Source organism: Vipera ursinii (assembly GCF_947247035.1).
Source record: "Vipera ursinii genome assembly, chromosome: 5".
NCBI lineage: Eukaryota > Metazoa > Chordata > Lepidosauria > Squamata > Viperidae > Vipera > Vipera ursinii.
This window is the reverse complement of record NC_139518.1, coordinates 68,691,446-68,706,946: the sequence shown is the minus strand read 5'-3', so window position 1 is coordinate 68,706,946 and position 15,501 is coordinate 68,691,446. Positions and strand designations below refer to the sequence as shown.

General features: G+C 36.2%; 1 protein-coding gene across 1 annotated transcript in view; it reads left to right on the top strand.

Moving 5' to 3' along the window:
- The window catches only part of CFAP46 (cilia and flagella associated protein 46), a 97,073-nt gene that overhangs the window by 39,759 nt on the left and 41,813 nt on the right, over positions 1-15,501 (top strand). Inside the window, exons 23-33 of the mRNA XM_083363311.1 lie at positions 908-1,039; positions 2,985-3,153; positions 5,171-5,255; positions 5,369-5,507; positions 7,516-7,699; positions 8,431-8,590; positions 8,947-9,107; positions 10,090-10,182; positions 11,093-11,167; positions 11,254-11,418; positions 12,502-12,650. Of these exons, the coding sequence (XP_083219437.1) occupies positions 908-1,039; positions 2,985-3,153; positions 5,171-5,255; positions 5,369-5,507; positions 7,516-7,699; positions 8,431-8,590; positions 8,947-9,107; positions 10,090-10,182; positions 11,093-11,167; positions 11,254-11,418; positions 12,502-12,650 (1,512 nt within the window). The remainder of the gene's footprint in view (positions 1-907; positions 1,040-2,984; positions 3,154-5,170; positions 5,256-5,368; positions 5,508-7,515; positions 7,700-8,430; positions 8,591-8,946; positions 9,108-10,089; positions 10,183-11,092; positions 11,168-11,253; positions 11,419-12,501; positions 12,651-15,501) is intronic.

The window sequence follows — 15,501 nt, the reverse complement described above, 5'->3', positions numbered from 1 at the left end:
TTTTTTCTGTGCCGTTGCACCTACAAATGATCGCTGAAAGAACTGTTGTAAGTCGAAGACTACCTGTAGTTCATCTGCGATTCTTTGTACACAGAATTAGACAAAACAATTCAATCAGAATAGAGCTGGATGGGACCTTGGAGGTCTTCTAGTCCAACCTCCTGCTCAAGCAGGAGACTCTACACCATTTCAGACAAGTGACTGACCAGTTGCTTCTTAAAAACTCCAGTGACGAAGCGCCCACAACTTCTGACGACAAGCTGTTCCACTGGTTATTTGCCCTCACTGCTAGGAAGTTTCTCCTTAGTTCCAAGTTGCTTCTCTCCTTGATTGATTTCCATCCATTGTTTCTTGTCCTACCTTCAGGTGCTTTGGTAAATAAGTTGAACCCCTTCTCTTTGTGGCAACCTCTCAAATGCTGGAATGCTGCTGTCATGTCACCCCTAATCCTTCTTTTCGCTAGACAAGCCAGACCCAAATCCTGCAACTGTTCTTCATATATTTTAGCCTCCAGGCCTTTAATCATCCTAGTTGCTGTTCTTTAACTGTGATGAATATTAGCTGATAAAATGAGAAGTGGCTTTTAGGTCCAATAAGTAAAAAAAAAAAACCAACTCTCCCCCCTTAGCCTGCCCAAAAAGGAGAATGGAAAGTTTTAGGTCAGGGGTCTTCAAACTTGGCCCTTTTATGACTTGTGGACTTCAACTCCCAGAATTCCTCAGCCAGCTTTGCTGGCTGAGGAATTCTGGGAGTTGAAGTCCACAAGTCATAAAAGGGCCAAGTTTGAAGACCCCTGTTTTAGGTTGTCTGTTTCTCAATTCCTGCAGAGCAAAGCACTGCTCTATTCTGGCAGGATCTTGAAAACTGAGTTATTAGTCAAAAGTTTGTTTTTGACTTCTTTATGTAGAAATGATTACAGTGCCAGACAAGAAATGCTGAGTATCGCTACTTGTACTCAAGGAAAGAGTATAATGGAAAACCTGGCTGGCAAAAAACATTTGCGAGTTACAGCCTCAAAATCCTTTGTTGAAAGTGCAAGGTATGTTGTGATCTTTTTTTGGAACATTTTTTTTATTTTAATGAAATCTGAATATTAACACCAGCAAATGTATAAATTCCAGGCAAATAGCAACTGTGTATTGAACGCACTGAAATAAAAGCAGAATTTTAGAATAGAAACCTTTATTCTTTTTTTTCTTACTTTCTCTTTCCCTGCAAGTTGCAGGGAAGATCTCATATTGAATTTTTAAAAAATTAAAGCAAGAGCGTCATAAAATAAGGCCAAAGGCCAGATGTAGTTTGGCATCATTTAATGTCTGTTTCTGGGTATTTAGTTTTAAAAAAACATTTAGTTTTTTTTTTAAAAAAAGAGAGATCAATAGTTTTGTGAATTAGCTTTATTTTTAGACTGACAGTAATAATCATTTCCACATTGTATTAATGTTAAAGAAACTGAGATTTCTGCCTGCACTAGTCTAGCTAACAGTCTGAGATAATCCTGGATGGAATTTTGTCTGTGACTTTTGATAACTTTACTTTTCCCTTTTAATAAAACATAAAGTTAGTCAAATGAAGATTAAATATAAAAATATAAAAAATTAAATCCAAATCTAAAAAATGTATTTAAGACATGTGACATGGATAAATTTCAATAGCTCTTTGGCAAGAAGACATAGTTTTTAAAAAGGCATTTTAAATAGAAAATATGAAAAAGTAATTGGCTTAGACGATGCAAAGTTTCCAAAATTGTACATAATTCTTCTTGTTTTCCACAACAACCCTGTGAGGTAGGTTGGGCTGAGACCATGTGGTTACCCAAAAACCACCCCATCAGCTTTCATGTCTAAAGGAAGACTAGAACTCACAATATCCTGGTTCCTAATCCAGCAGCTTAACCATCACACCAAACATTTTTATTTCAGGAATCAGACAGAAACTTAATAATGTTTATTAACAGGAAACATTTAGTTTCAGAAATCTTTGAAGTGCTATTGAAATAAAACTGCAGTTCTGTGTAAGATAAATGGAGTGCAAGAGATAAGTCACCCCATAGATTTTGACATGTGGGAAAATATAGCTAACATAACTTTTTTAAAATATTATATTCAACTAAAGGAAAGTTATGAAATTAAGAACAGATGGCATAAATAAGCATAACAGGCTAATCTATAAGTATGTAGAATCTCCTGTTCTGAGAATGTAAAATAATAATGGGAGCTGATTGTAATTATGGAATACTTGATTCTTTGGGAAGAGCAATATCACCTAATATTAAATATTTATTATGGTAATGAAAAAGAAAAAGAGAATGAAAGCTTTACTGTTTGTGTTGATGTGTAAATCCTATAAATAATTTTGACAATTGTTGTCAACATCCAACAAACAGCAAGTTCTGGGGGAAACTAAGAAATTGGCTTAATAAGCACATTATGCTTATTTACTTGGCTAATTTTTAAATAATCAGGATAATTAATAATTACTAACTTGTTAGAACAGCAGAAACATTAAAACATTAACCTTACAATTAATTCATTGGATAATTTTGTTATTTTATTTTATACAGCAAATATTATGTGGGTGTGTTCATAACTGTATATATGTAATCTTGGGAGGTTTTTTTAATGAATCAGTACAAAATTATTTTAGAGGACAAAATCTCAGGAATGATTAAATTACTAAAAATTATCTCTGTTATATGCCATATAACAGATGGATAGATAGATAGATAGATAATAGATAGATAGATAGATAGATAGATAGATAGATAGATAGATAGATAGATAGATAGATAGATAAAAAGAGAAATCAAGAGATAAAACTTATCCATTGTTTTTATTAATGGATAAGCCCTTTAATTTTTTAAAAAATCAATGTCTTAATGTTGAAATATGTCCAAGAGGGTAGTTAATCAGAATCACTGCAATTGTATTATGTACTACTTACAGCAGGCCTGTGGGTTTTATTTTATTTTTCCCCTTTCTTAGATATGCAGGAGAAGCAGGAAATCTCAGCATTGCCATGGTAGCAGCCCGGCATTTCTGGAATGCATGCTTACCTTTCATTGGTTCTTCGGCAGACAGGCAGCATCTCAAAGCACCTACTGAAGTCATTCTCAAGAGCATCATTAAAGCATCAGAGGCCAAAAGTAAGCAGGTAAGGAATAGGACTTTCCTACCGGATTCGTGGCTGATTTGACTTCCAACGCTCAAAACAGAAGCGAAACCTGATGAGGAAAATAATAATGAACATCTTGCACTGTAATGTAAAAAGGTAAATAAATAAATATTGTTGTTGTTGTTAGTTGCGAAGTCGTGTCCGACCCATCGCGACCCTATGGACAATGTTCCTCCAGGCTTTCCTGTCCTCTACCATCTTCTGGAGTCCATTTAAGCTCACGCCTACTGCTTCAGTGACTCCATCCAGCCGCCTCATTCTCTGTCGTCCCCTTCTTCTATTGCCCTCAATCTTTCCCAGCATTAGGCTCTTCTCCAGTGAGTCCTTCCTCCTCATTAGGTGGCCAAAGTATTTGAGTTTTAGCTTCAGGATCTGGCCTTCTAAAGAGCAGTCAGGGTTGATCTCCTCTAGGACTGACCGGTTTGATCGCCTTGCAGTCCAAGGGACTCGCAGGAGTCTTCTCCAGCACCAGAGTTCAAAGGCCTCAATTCTTTTGCGCTCAGCCTTTCTTATGGTCCAACTTTCACTGCCATACATTGCAACTGGGAAGACCATAGCCTTGACTATACACACTTTTGTTGACAGGGTGATGTCTCTGCTTTTTAGTGTGCTGTCTAGATTTGCCATGGCTTTCCTCCTGAGGAGCAAGCGTCTTTTAATTTCTTGACTACAGTCCCCATCTGCAGTGATCTTGGAGCCCAGGAAAATAAAATCTGTCACTACCTCCATTTCTTCCCCATCTATTTGCCAGGAATTGAGAGGGCCGGATGCCATGATCTTGGTTTTCTTAATGTTTAGTTTCAACCCAACTTTTGCACTCTCCTTCTTCACTCGCAACAAGAGACTCTTCAGTTCCTCTTCACTTTCTGCCATTAGAGTGGTATCATCTGCATATCTTAGGTTGTTGATATTTCTTCCAGCAATCTTAATTCCAACTTTTGATTCATCTAGCCCTGCCTTTCTCATGATGTGCTCTGCATATAAGTTAAATAGGCAAGGCGAGAGTATACAGCCTTGCCGGACTCCTTTCCCAATTTGGAACCAATCAGTGGTTCCGTGTCCAGTTCTCACTGTTGCTTCTTGGCCCGCATATAGGTTTCTCAAGAGACAAATAAGATATTCTGGTACTCCCATCTCTTTAAGAAATAAATATATATATATAAATATAGTATATAATAAATGATTATAAATAAATAATTGTTTTACCTAATAAAATAACAAGTGAATATCTTTGGACAACCTGACTTTCCCGGCACAATTGGTCATTTTTGGAAAGGATTTCAAACCTCCTACGTCTCACTCTTCTTGATAGTTTGCTGTTTTCTGCCACTAGATAATAGATCCTACTAATAATAATAATAAAGTTGGAAGGGACCTTGAAGGTCATCTAGTCCAACCCCCTGCTCGGGCAGGAAACCCTATACCGTTTCAGACAAATGGCTGTCCAGTCTCTTCTTAAAAACGTCCAGTGTTGGAGCATTCACAGCTTCTGGAGGCAGATTGTTCCACTGGTTAATTGTTCTGTCAGGAAGTTTCTCCTTAGTTCTAGGTTGCTTCTCTCCTTGATTAGTTTCCATCTGTTGCTTCTTGTCCTGCCTTCAGGTGCTTTGGAGAATAGCTTGACTCCCTCTTCTTTGTGGCAGCCCCTGAGATACTAGAACACTGCTATCCTGTCACCCCTAGTCCTTCTCTTCATTAAAATAGACATACCCAATTCCAGCAACCGTTCCTTATATGTTTTAGCCTCCAGTCCCCTAATCATCTTTGTTGCTCTTCTCTGCACTCTTACTCTCAACATCTTTTTTACATCGTGGTGACCAAAACTGGATGCGGCCTTACCAAGGCATTGTAAAGTGGTACTGTCTTGGGTTTCCCCCCCCCCCCATTTTTATTTTAAAAGTTTATTTTGTTATAATCACAACATTGTAATTCAAATGTCAATGACACCTTTTCTATTACAATCAGGACCTCATTTTTATTTTTTTTTATTTTTTAGGAAGCAGATAATATGTTACAGCTGCATCAATGGCCTACAGTAGATTTTCAGAGCAGCAGCCCATCAGATGGGCATTTTTTTCCAGGTAAGTTTTTTTTTGCCATTTCATCTTTTTAAATATTTTCTCCCCATTTGCTGATGATCTCTACCTGAATGGATTTTGTAAGGTTTGAAATGTTGTGTTAATGTCTTTCAAAGGTGCTGAGGAAGATTTGACTTTAAGAACATTCTTGTATGTGTTACTGTTCCAAGCACATGCTGATAAAAACGATTGGGAGACAGGTCTTAAGGTTTTAGATGAAGCGGTTCAGATTCTCCCTCGCACAAAGCACAGACTGTAAGTCATTTGGATAGTTGGCAAAATATTTCAGTTAATATGCAATGCTATCGCTGTGGTTATCATAAGTAATTATGATAACCAGAATTAACCCGGGGAGAAACTTTCTACTAAGGTGGTTGTCTTCAATCTACAACTTTTCATGATAATAATCAGAATAGAGCTGGAAGGGACCTCGGAGGTCTTCTAGTCCAGCCCCCTGCTCAAGCAGGAGTTCCCTACATCATTTCAGAGAAGTGGCTGTCCAGTCTCTTCTTAAAAACCTCCACTGATGAAGCACCCACAACGTCTGAAGGCAAGCGGTTCCACTGGTTAATTGTCCTCACTGTTAGGAAGTTTCTCCTTAGTTCCGGGTTGCTTCTCTGCTTGATTAGTTTCCATCCGTTGTTTCTTTCTCTCTTTTTTGATAGTAAGAGAAATCTAATTTTCTTATTTATTTATTTATTTGATGTCTATAGCCACCTATCTCAACAAGTGCCCCTGGCAGCATATACCATTAAAGGTATTTAAAACAAAATAAATATATATATATATAGTTGTCAAGTAAAGCTACTGGTGTCAATGCTAATATAGCCAACAAAATGGAGCCTTAAAGACACACAGGGCTATAGGCCTGGGCACATAGCCAGGTTTTCATACCCTTACAAAAGGCCAATAGGGTCAGGGTCATCCTAATATTTGAAGGGAGAATCTTCTAGATGGCAGGGGCTTTGATGGAGAATTGACAGACAGATTTCTTGGCTTAGAGACCTGTAACATGCCCAATCTACTATTCCTTCCCCAGTTTTGCTTTATTTCTCTCCAGTTTTTTTTAATTCATTATGAAACATAGAGTCCATAAATGTTCTAGTAACCCACTAACCAAAGGGGTTCCAATATTGCTTACTTAAGGTCTTCTAATTAACCCTATTCCTCGGGGACAGTGCCTAACTACCTGATATTTGAAGGAAAGGAACAGTTCTTTGAAACCAGGATGCTTCCAGAACACTATTAATACCAATAAAGGAGAACATTTGTAGCTCATAGTTGAAATGAAGGGTGCTGTCTGAACTTGGTTGTTATCTAGCAGACATTTCATTACCCAGACTAGGTTACACCGTCAGTGAGCACCAAGGACCCCCTCATACTATTAATAATTGCAAGTATACAGTAAAATACAAAAGACGTTCATTAGACACATGTGGCAGAAGATCATTAACGAGCTTCACCAATTTCTAATGGTGAATTGCAGCAAGTGGCAGGCTGGAGACAGCTTGCACCAACTGGCAAGAGTCCTGGTTCTGAAATTTTGCGAGCTGGTTGATGGCAGAGGGGAGCCTCAGTGCCTGGCGCACAAATCAGCCCTTCCGCAGTTAATGGTGTTTGGTGGCAGCAATGGGGCCAAAAGAGGTTGTCCTTAGCATGTAGCAGCACATCACTGGTTGCAAGTCAGTCACAGTATTTAATAGTCACATATGCATATTCCTATAAACACATTCCCCCTTTATTTCCTTTTCACTCCAATATCTTGAAGTGAAAATGATTACTAATTGCATTTCAGCAAGCATTTGTAGCTCAGCGGTTGCCTAAAACATTCCACATTGCAATTTTTTCTACTGGGTTTGTTGAAACAGCTCTTATTTTCTTCAATGTGGATATATTACTTAGTAATATATTACTTAGTAATTTAACTAGCATTAAATTCTACAAATGGGTACATTTGGAGGCAGCCTTTGTTAACCTCTACCAGTAATAGCCTCCTCTGAATATTAAATTAGTTTGTATTCATCCCACTGTTGGAATTCCGCTGTGTGTAATCCTGAATGTAATATATTAAAATTTCTTATGTACTATTATGCTAAAGTTTGGATATGAATAAACTTCATTCCATCATGAAGGTAAATATTCCTGCAACTCAAATAGTGATTTCTGACTTCAAAATACTTTATAAAAAAAGTTTTGAAATAACCACTTTGTCAGCTTATTAAGTCATTCATAAATACTGACGAAATAAAATTTTCCTTCATAGCCCAATTTTTAAGCATATGGTCATGGTAAAGGCAAGACTAGGACGTAATTATATAATGGAAATTCAGAAATTCCGTGATGAAACTGAAGACTACATGTCACATATGTGGCATCGTTTGGCGTCTGTTTCCTATGATATTGTGGGACAATTGTCTTGCTACCAAAATGCAATTGAAGTTTTAAAGGTTCGTGCATATCTTCTTTTTAAAAGATGCTATTAGTTTGCAATTCCTGATGAAAAATCAATATCTGACAATGGTAGTAAGAATATAAGCTTTATGTAATTCCTAATTCTTGTTTTGGATCTTCCTTTCAAGAAGATTAGTAGCCTTTTGTGATTCTCCACCTAAACACCTGGGGAGGCCTAAGACTGAATTAATATGGTTAAGGATTTTCAGTATATTTCTGGCCTTAAGGAGCTGTCCTTGAGATACCTTTGGCGTACCAGATGTTAGAGGCATCTGAAACACAAAGTTCAAGTGAATGATGTAAATTTCAATTTTGAAATGTTGCTTTTGATATTTATCATGTCATTCATAGTTTTCCCTTCCTCCAAATTCCTAGTACTATCTCTGAATTGAAAAAAAATGGATGTGTCTTCTAGAGATATATCAAAGTTAGGCTTATACCCCTGTTGCTACATAACTTAATCATGGCTTTTGGTCCTGACAGGTGTAGAAAATGCCTCCTTTCCCCCCAGTATTTGCTTAGACTGAGCAAGCAATAATCTGCAGAGGGTTAGGCTAGATTAATTTTCTGAACCCTTCCAAATCTATAATTCTATGACTCTCTGATCTGAAATTGTACTTTCCAAGAAGCAATGTAGGCTTTTGTATATTTATATTACCTTGTTTTCCTCTGAATGGGAATGTATATCAAGATCTAGTCTAAATATGTGCTCCTTGTTTTTATGTAGAAAAAGGAATCTGAATTAAAAAAAGTGGATAATATCTTAGGATTTGCAGAATGGTTGTATTGCAAGCAGTTTCCTCTTAGTGAGGCTATTAAACACCTGGAATGGGCAATAAATATGTTATTGTATCTCAGTCCTCTCCAAAAAAGCCCTGAGGAAGAAGGTACGTTTTTCTAGCTATGTTCCAAAAACAGCTGTGTTTATTTTAGCATTGGTGGTGTAGTGTGATATAATACTTTTCCCTTTGACATTAAAAAACATTTAGATTTTTTCCTGTGGTCTTCTACAGATGATATTTTCCTCTTTCTTCATTTAAACAAAATATTGTTTTATGCCTTATGATTTTTTAAATTAAGGGGTGAGGAAGATAAAACTAATGCTTGAGACTTTCAGCTACACATGGAGCTTACGAGTTATACAAAACATGTCTGTTACATAAAAATGTATCAACAATGTGTTTATATTGTTATATAAAACATTTTCAACAATATTGACTGATTCTTCATATTTTCTTTGTAGAATTAAGAAACCAAATTAGTATTGGAGAATTAAGAAGCATAAAACAATTAGAAGCTTTATTTAGAGCTTATACAATAATGGCAGTCATTTCTGGCCATGGTTCAACATTTTATGAGCAATACTGTTTGATGGCGTATGCTTTTGTGAATCGCATGTGGCAGGTGAGATAAGAACATGGTAACTAGAAGGCTGTTAAATGCATTGTACAGGTCTATTAGGTTTTTTTTTAAATGAACAATGGCTTGAATTCAAAGCACTTACTGCAATCATGTTGATCTTCCAAAAAGAATTATTGTAGCTTTTAATGAAGATAAGTTATATGCAAGTGATTTCTTGATACACTTGAATGTCAAGTCTGTTCCAAAAACTTGTTCAAAAGAAATTCCCACTTGTATAGAATTATAGAATCTGTAATGCTATTAGTCTGAACAGAACTGTATCTCATTTTCTGCTGTGTGCTGATATTATAACAACATTTAATTGGAAACAAAATTAATCTATTTCTTTGATATTTTATGTGCAATTATATTCCATACAAAACTATTTACAGTGAATCAAGCAACTTGTCAAGGTTAAGGCAATGAAGCTTTCAGAATCTCTGTCTAAGCATATTTTATACAAAAAAGTGTAACCTGAATTGGAATATATCAAAATGAGTAAATCAGAGCACAAATGTAACAATGTATGTTAGCAGGAAAGTGGTAGATCACTTATTACTTTAAAAGCCTTATTGGCACATCCCAACCAAGGAAGAAAAACAGTCATAGTTTACAGGTTTTTTTAGCCAGAGAGAATGTATTTTTTGATGCTCTGCTCTTCATAGAAACCAATGTTCCCCTGCCATTTTTAGAAAAGATTTTTTTAAAATAAAAAAGTTGTCCCTTAAAAGTAGTAAAAATTTAGGGATACCAAGTAGATCAGACTGTATTTGTTGGCTCAGTTACGTTTTTAAAAAAAAGAACTTTACTTTTCTAGGAATTTTATTAAGCTAGTTTGTATTATGATACATGACATTAACTTTTATGTATAGAGACTTTTTTGAACAGAAAATAAAGGCAATCTGTAATCAACATTTAATTGAATTAAGAATTGTACTTCTTGGATTTTTTTTTCTTCCCAAAAGCAAGTGCAATTATTTTTCAGATGTCATTCACAACAGCAGGATTACTTTTAAAGGCCAAAACTTCACCATCCCAATCAGCAACTCCAAAGTCAAAAGATAAAGATGCAAAAAAGGTAACGCACCTTAAAAGCTGACGTTTTCATATCCTCCCATCATTGGGGGGGGGGGGGTGGAGACGACAATCACACATATGCCATAATGTCAATGACATAGCAAACAAATATGACACAATTTCATAATTATGTTACCGTTGCGATGACATCATGAAGCATATAGCTTGTTACAAATACTGCCATGTTCTATCAATGTTACTTTATTAAGTAAGGGTACTGTTAATACTTCTAATCCATGGATAGAGAACATCTGGATTTTCAGATTTGTTAGTCTACCAGCATGTATCAACATCAATTAGCAGAGTGGGTGCTCAGGATCATAAGGGTGATAATGTAATAATATCTAGAAAGGCTAAACCTTGACACCTCTCTTACTACCTTTCTGAGAATATATTAGCAGGGAAACGAATGCCGTTTACTTGGAAACAAATGTATACATAGCACAAATGCTGCCACAGATCTTTAAATTGTCAAAACATTCATGAGTGTAATCATCACAATTTCTGTAGCAGTGATCATTTATAAGACAAGGTGAGAGAGATGCATTCACAGAATCTTATTTATGTAGACTCATCTGTCTAAAATTTAACTGATGACTGTCACTTTCCTGCTGTTTACAAATTTAAACAGTGGCTCTTTCCTTCCTCGTTATAATTAGATTGAATGATAAAATGTTATCTCCTTAATGTTCCCAAATTTGGAATTTCTATCTGTTGAAGAAACAGGACAGTGAACAAAGTCATGTTCACATATCTGAAATATTATAGTGTTTTTTTAATTATTATTTCTGCTTGGAAATCCAAGACTAAACCCATGAGAAGAGCTGAGACTTGTTTGAAGAAAAAAAATATTAGGACTGAATGTATTATTACAGAAAAATCAACCATTATTTCTTTTTTTTCCCCTAAAGCCTGATCCTACTCAGGGTTCACCTACAAGCCCTCCTAAAAAAGATAAAGAGAAATCCCCAAAAGATGTAAAAAAGGTACATTTCCTTTAATGCATGTATTTTGATTTCATTTATGTTAACAAAAAGAAAACTTTCTTAAAAACAAAGAGTCCAATTTTCAGATACACTCAGCCAATAAAGAGAAGGTGAAAAGGAAGGGGGCAATTGATGTCTTGCCTGGAAATGTGGAGGAATGGGCTAACTATGAGTGTCCTGATGAGATGAGAGAAGCCTTTAAACAGGACTCAAGTGGCTGTACTGTGAACAGAGAAACCATTTTAGCACCTGTGAGTAATGTCTTCAATAGGCCATAATTGAAATTATCTATACCTCTCACTTTTGTACTTCCAGCTGTGACTTGCTTCTGGCTTCTTTTCTTCCTTATTACTACATATTGAAATTACAGGTAGTCCTTGTACAGTTCTTAACAACCCTAATTAGAACTAATAACTACACCACTAAGTGAAGCATTCATTAAGTGGGAAATCACTTGACCATGACTCCTTTCAGATTGAACAGAGACAAGACTAATAATTTTCAGCTTTTTGCTTGCCTCCTAACTATGCCCAGGCTCTTTGGAAGGCTTGAAACCTGATTGCTGTTTTGTACACATTGAAAACAATGCAATTGTGCTGGTAGCCAAAGAACTGGAAGCCAGGCATTCTCTATAAACAGCTAACAGTGCTCACTTGAAATCTCTTCCTTTCCAACTCTCTACTCTCTGGGAAGGGGGAAGCAATTTCTAAAGGCAATGTCTCCTTTGCCTGACTCCTTCATGCCCCTCCTCATAGGGCAGAGAGATCGAAGAGAGAGAGATTTCAAAAGAATACTGTAAGTTGTTTAAGTAGAGTACCCAGCTGTCAGCCCCAGGGCAGCTAGTGCGATTGCATTGCTATTGATGTATAGAAGAGCAAAGAGTTTACTTTCTTGCAATCCCTTTCTCTCCAGTCAATCTGTTTAGCAAGGGGAGAAAAAAAAAGAATAAAAATATAGGCACAGGATAACTACTGTCCGTATTAGTGATCACATGATTCAGGGATGCTGCAATGGTCAGAAACACAAGGACTACCTGTATTGGGGGTATTTTTTGTTGAAATATCTGCAAGTTGGTCAAAGTGTTACATGTATAAGTAAGCAGCAAAGATAAGTTTATTTAGTAGCTCAAAATATGAAATGTTGTTATCCTCACCTAAGTATGTGTTCATGCTTAGCAGTTTGCAAACATTTACATTCTTAGCAGTACTGTATAGAAATCTGTCTTTGGGGGATTTATTTCAGAGGGCTTTTTTTTAAGAAGTGAAAATGCACACTTGAGAGACAAGTATTGCCATCATAGTGAGCTTGTTTGTCATGTATTCTTTTAATTTTAGACACGCACCTTGTATTACTTAGACCTTTTATTTAAGGAACTACAATCAATGTTATGTACTCATATGACTCTTCCACTTCTTCACTTGGCTGAAATCATTGCTCATGATGTTGTTGAAAGCAAAAGTCTGTCAAATCTCTACCGTCTCAGGTTTGTATTCATTCATTATTTTTAGTCAATGTGAAACATTTCAATATCCTTTCTGCCCATTGATAAATTTATGTTTGGGTAGTTGTTTTTTATGGTGGAACATCTCAGCTCATGCTACGTTTTTCATTGCTCCAAAGCCCCTTAGATTATATTGCATGCCAATAGAATATTTCTGCAAGTTTAAAGAGATTGGAATTGGAATATCTGTCCCCAGAAGTATTTGTTTAGAAACATTTATATTGAATGTATACTCAGTATATGTACTCATTTTGATTGTAATTACAGTCATCGCTCTGTAGGACCGGAAGCTATTTCAAAATAGCAATAGCAATAGCACTTAGACTTATATACCCTTCAGAGTGCTTTGCAGCTTTCTCTAAGCGGTTTACAGAATCAGCATATTGCCCCCAACAATCTGGGTCCTCATTTTTACTGACCTTGGAAGAATGGAAGGCTGAGTCAACCTTGAGCCAGTAAAAATCGAACTGCTGGCAGTTGGCAGAATTAGCCTGCAATACTGCATTCTAACCACTGCGCCATGGTTCTTGATACAGGTTGTCTTTTATGCATCGGTTCATGGTGCTCTTAGCAGTTTTCAAACTGGCTGAAATGACTGACTAGCTCTTCCCTTTTTAAGTAGTAAGTTCCCTGCAGCTATAGTTTATTAACTAGAAATAAACCGCTTTGAAAATAATGGGAATAAACATGTACTGTACAGGGTTGTTCTGTAAGCCAACTGTATGTGAAACGAAGCATGAAAACTAAATTTATGGAATATCTATGTGAAATGAAAGAAGTTCTTTTTTTTAATTCTTTATCATTTTAATGTGAAATTTTTGAAGAGACTCCAGGTTGCATGAAACGTACAGCTTATCAAACATTTACAGAAAGCAAATACTGAAGTAGCTGTGCGTAGAGCACAATACAGTGCAAATAGTCCTCGACTTATAACAATTGGAACCAGAACTTCTGATGGAGTCATTAAGTGCATCACAACTGATTTTATTACCTATTTTGCTGCAGTCCTTAAGGAAATCATGCTGTCATTAAGCAAGCTGTTAATTCACAGAGTTGTTGACCAGGGTCAGTTTCCCCTATTGAACCTCTGCTTGTTTGAAGCCCCCTGGAAAAGTCACAAATGGTGATCAGATGACTCCAGGATGCTGCAGTTGTCATAAATACATGCTGGTCACCAAGTGCTTGAATTTTGATCATGTGACCACGGGTACTACAACAGTACGTCAGTAAAAGACCTTTTTTTTCAGGGCTTTGAACAGTCATTAATTGAATGGTCATAATCTGACCGTAATTTAACAGTCATAATAGCTATAGATAAAACAAAATGCAAACTTTGTTTATTTTTCCTTATATAGTGAATAGATTGGAATGAGGACAGAGGTTATTCCTGTACCAATTTTCTCCCTGGAAAATACTTTTTTCAAGTACAGAACCAGCAAATACTTACTGGACCAATTCCAGCTTAGAATGAAATCTGCAGGAGCATCTTGGCTCTCTTTTTCTCCTTCACATTACCCCTTGTTCCTTTTCTCCTAGTGTCTTAATTCAGATTTTTAAAAGGCAAAGCATTTCTTCAGCTGAAGAACACAGCAGCTGAGGGAATCTCTTCCTGCCGATGTGAGCAATAGCATGCCTCCTTCTGGAAGGTTCTTGGGAATTTTGTACATGCCCTTCTCTTTCATGCTGGGGGAGCAAATGTCAATTTTGTGAATTTACAACACAGCTTGATTTAAAAAGACACTTAAAATGTTGCACTGGATGATATCAGAGATTAATCTTGCTGGTTTCTTCCAACACTAGAGAATTGAAAAGTAGCCTCAGCATATTTAAAAGATTTAACTGGCTCTAGATATTCATATTTGTTGGCCATTATTTCGGACCTGCATCTAGCTATCATCTTGATTTTTTTTATTAGAAGTAATAATCAGCAGACCATAGAGAAGAGTGTTAAATTCTTCCAGAGCTTTTCCCTACGAATCAAATCAAACTCTGATTTAAGATCCAAAATTAAGCACTAAGTTTCCTGGAAGGATAGGGAGCTATTAATTTATTTCACTTTACTATGTTGGTCTAAAATTGTTATATTTGAACCCTACTTGCTCCTTTGAGAAAATATTTTCCTGCATTAATTCATCTAACAGTTTCTAATGCAAACAATGTAACTGTAATTTACTGGTCGTACTTTGTAAATTGATCGAATGATCATTGATTGGATTAAATCCATTCTGGGTTTTTTTAAAAAAAAAATAGTTGCAATAATAGATCAGCCGAGTCCTCGGGGATCTGAAAGAAGCAGTTTAGAAAAGTGAATAAGGTCACCAAAGTTGGGGCTTACCAATCAATGTTAATTTTCAGTAGTCCAGTAGAATCATATATTCCCAGGTGGCCTTTCCATTTTTCAATTGCAAGATTAATTTAGAAATGTCAAAGGAGGATATTAGTGGCTGGCCATGAATACATTCTTGACTTAATTCAAAGATCAATATATTAGCTGAGTCATCACCAAAAAATAGTTCAATAAATGCTTTTTCCAGACAGATAGTGCGAGTGTTTGCTCTATAATAGGTAGCTTTTAGGGGTTAGCCATAGGGTAGCCCTCAGAGGATTCAGCTATAAATTGTCAGAAAGCCACAGAGCTTTGCTTTTTTAATGATTTGAATTAATCTCTGCCAACTATATTATTGTGTTTCCTACTTTGTTTTATACACACACATATGCAGATACAGATATATTTCTCAGGCTTAATATAATTAAATTGGCTTTGATCCTGACATAATCATAAGTTAGCTTTTACTGTTACTACTTTGGAGAATGAAACACTATCACAGGCTGG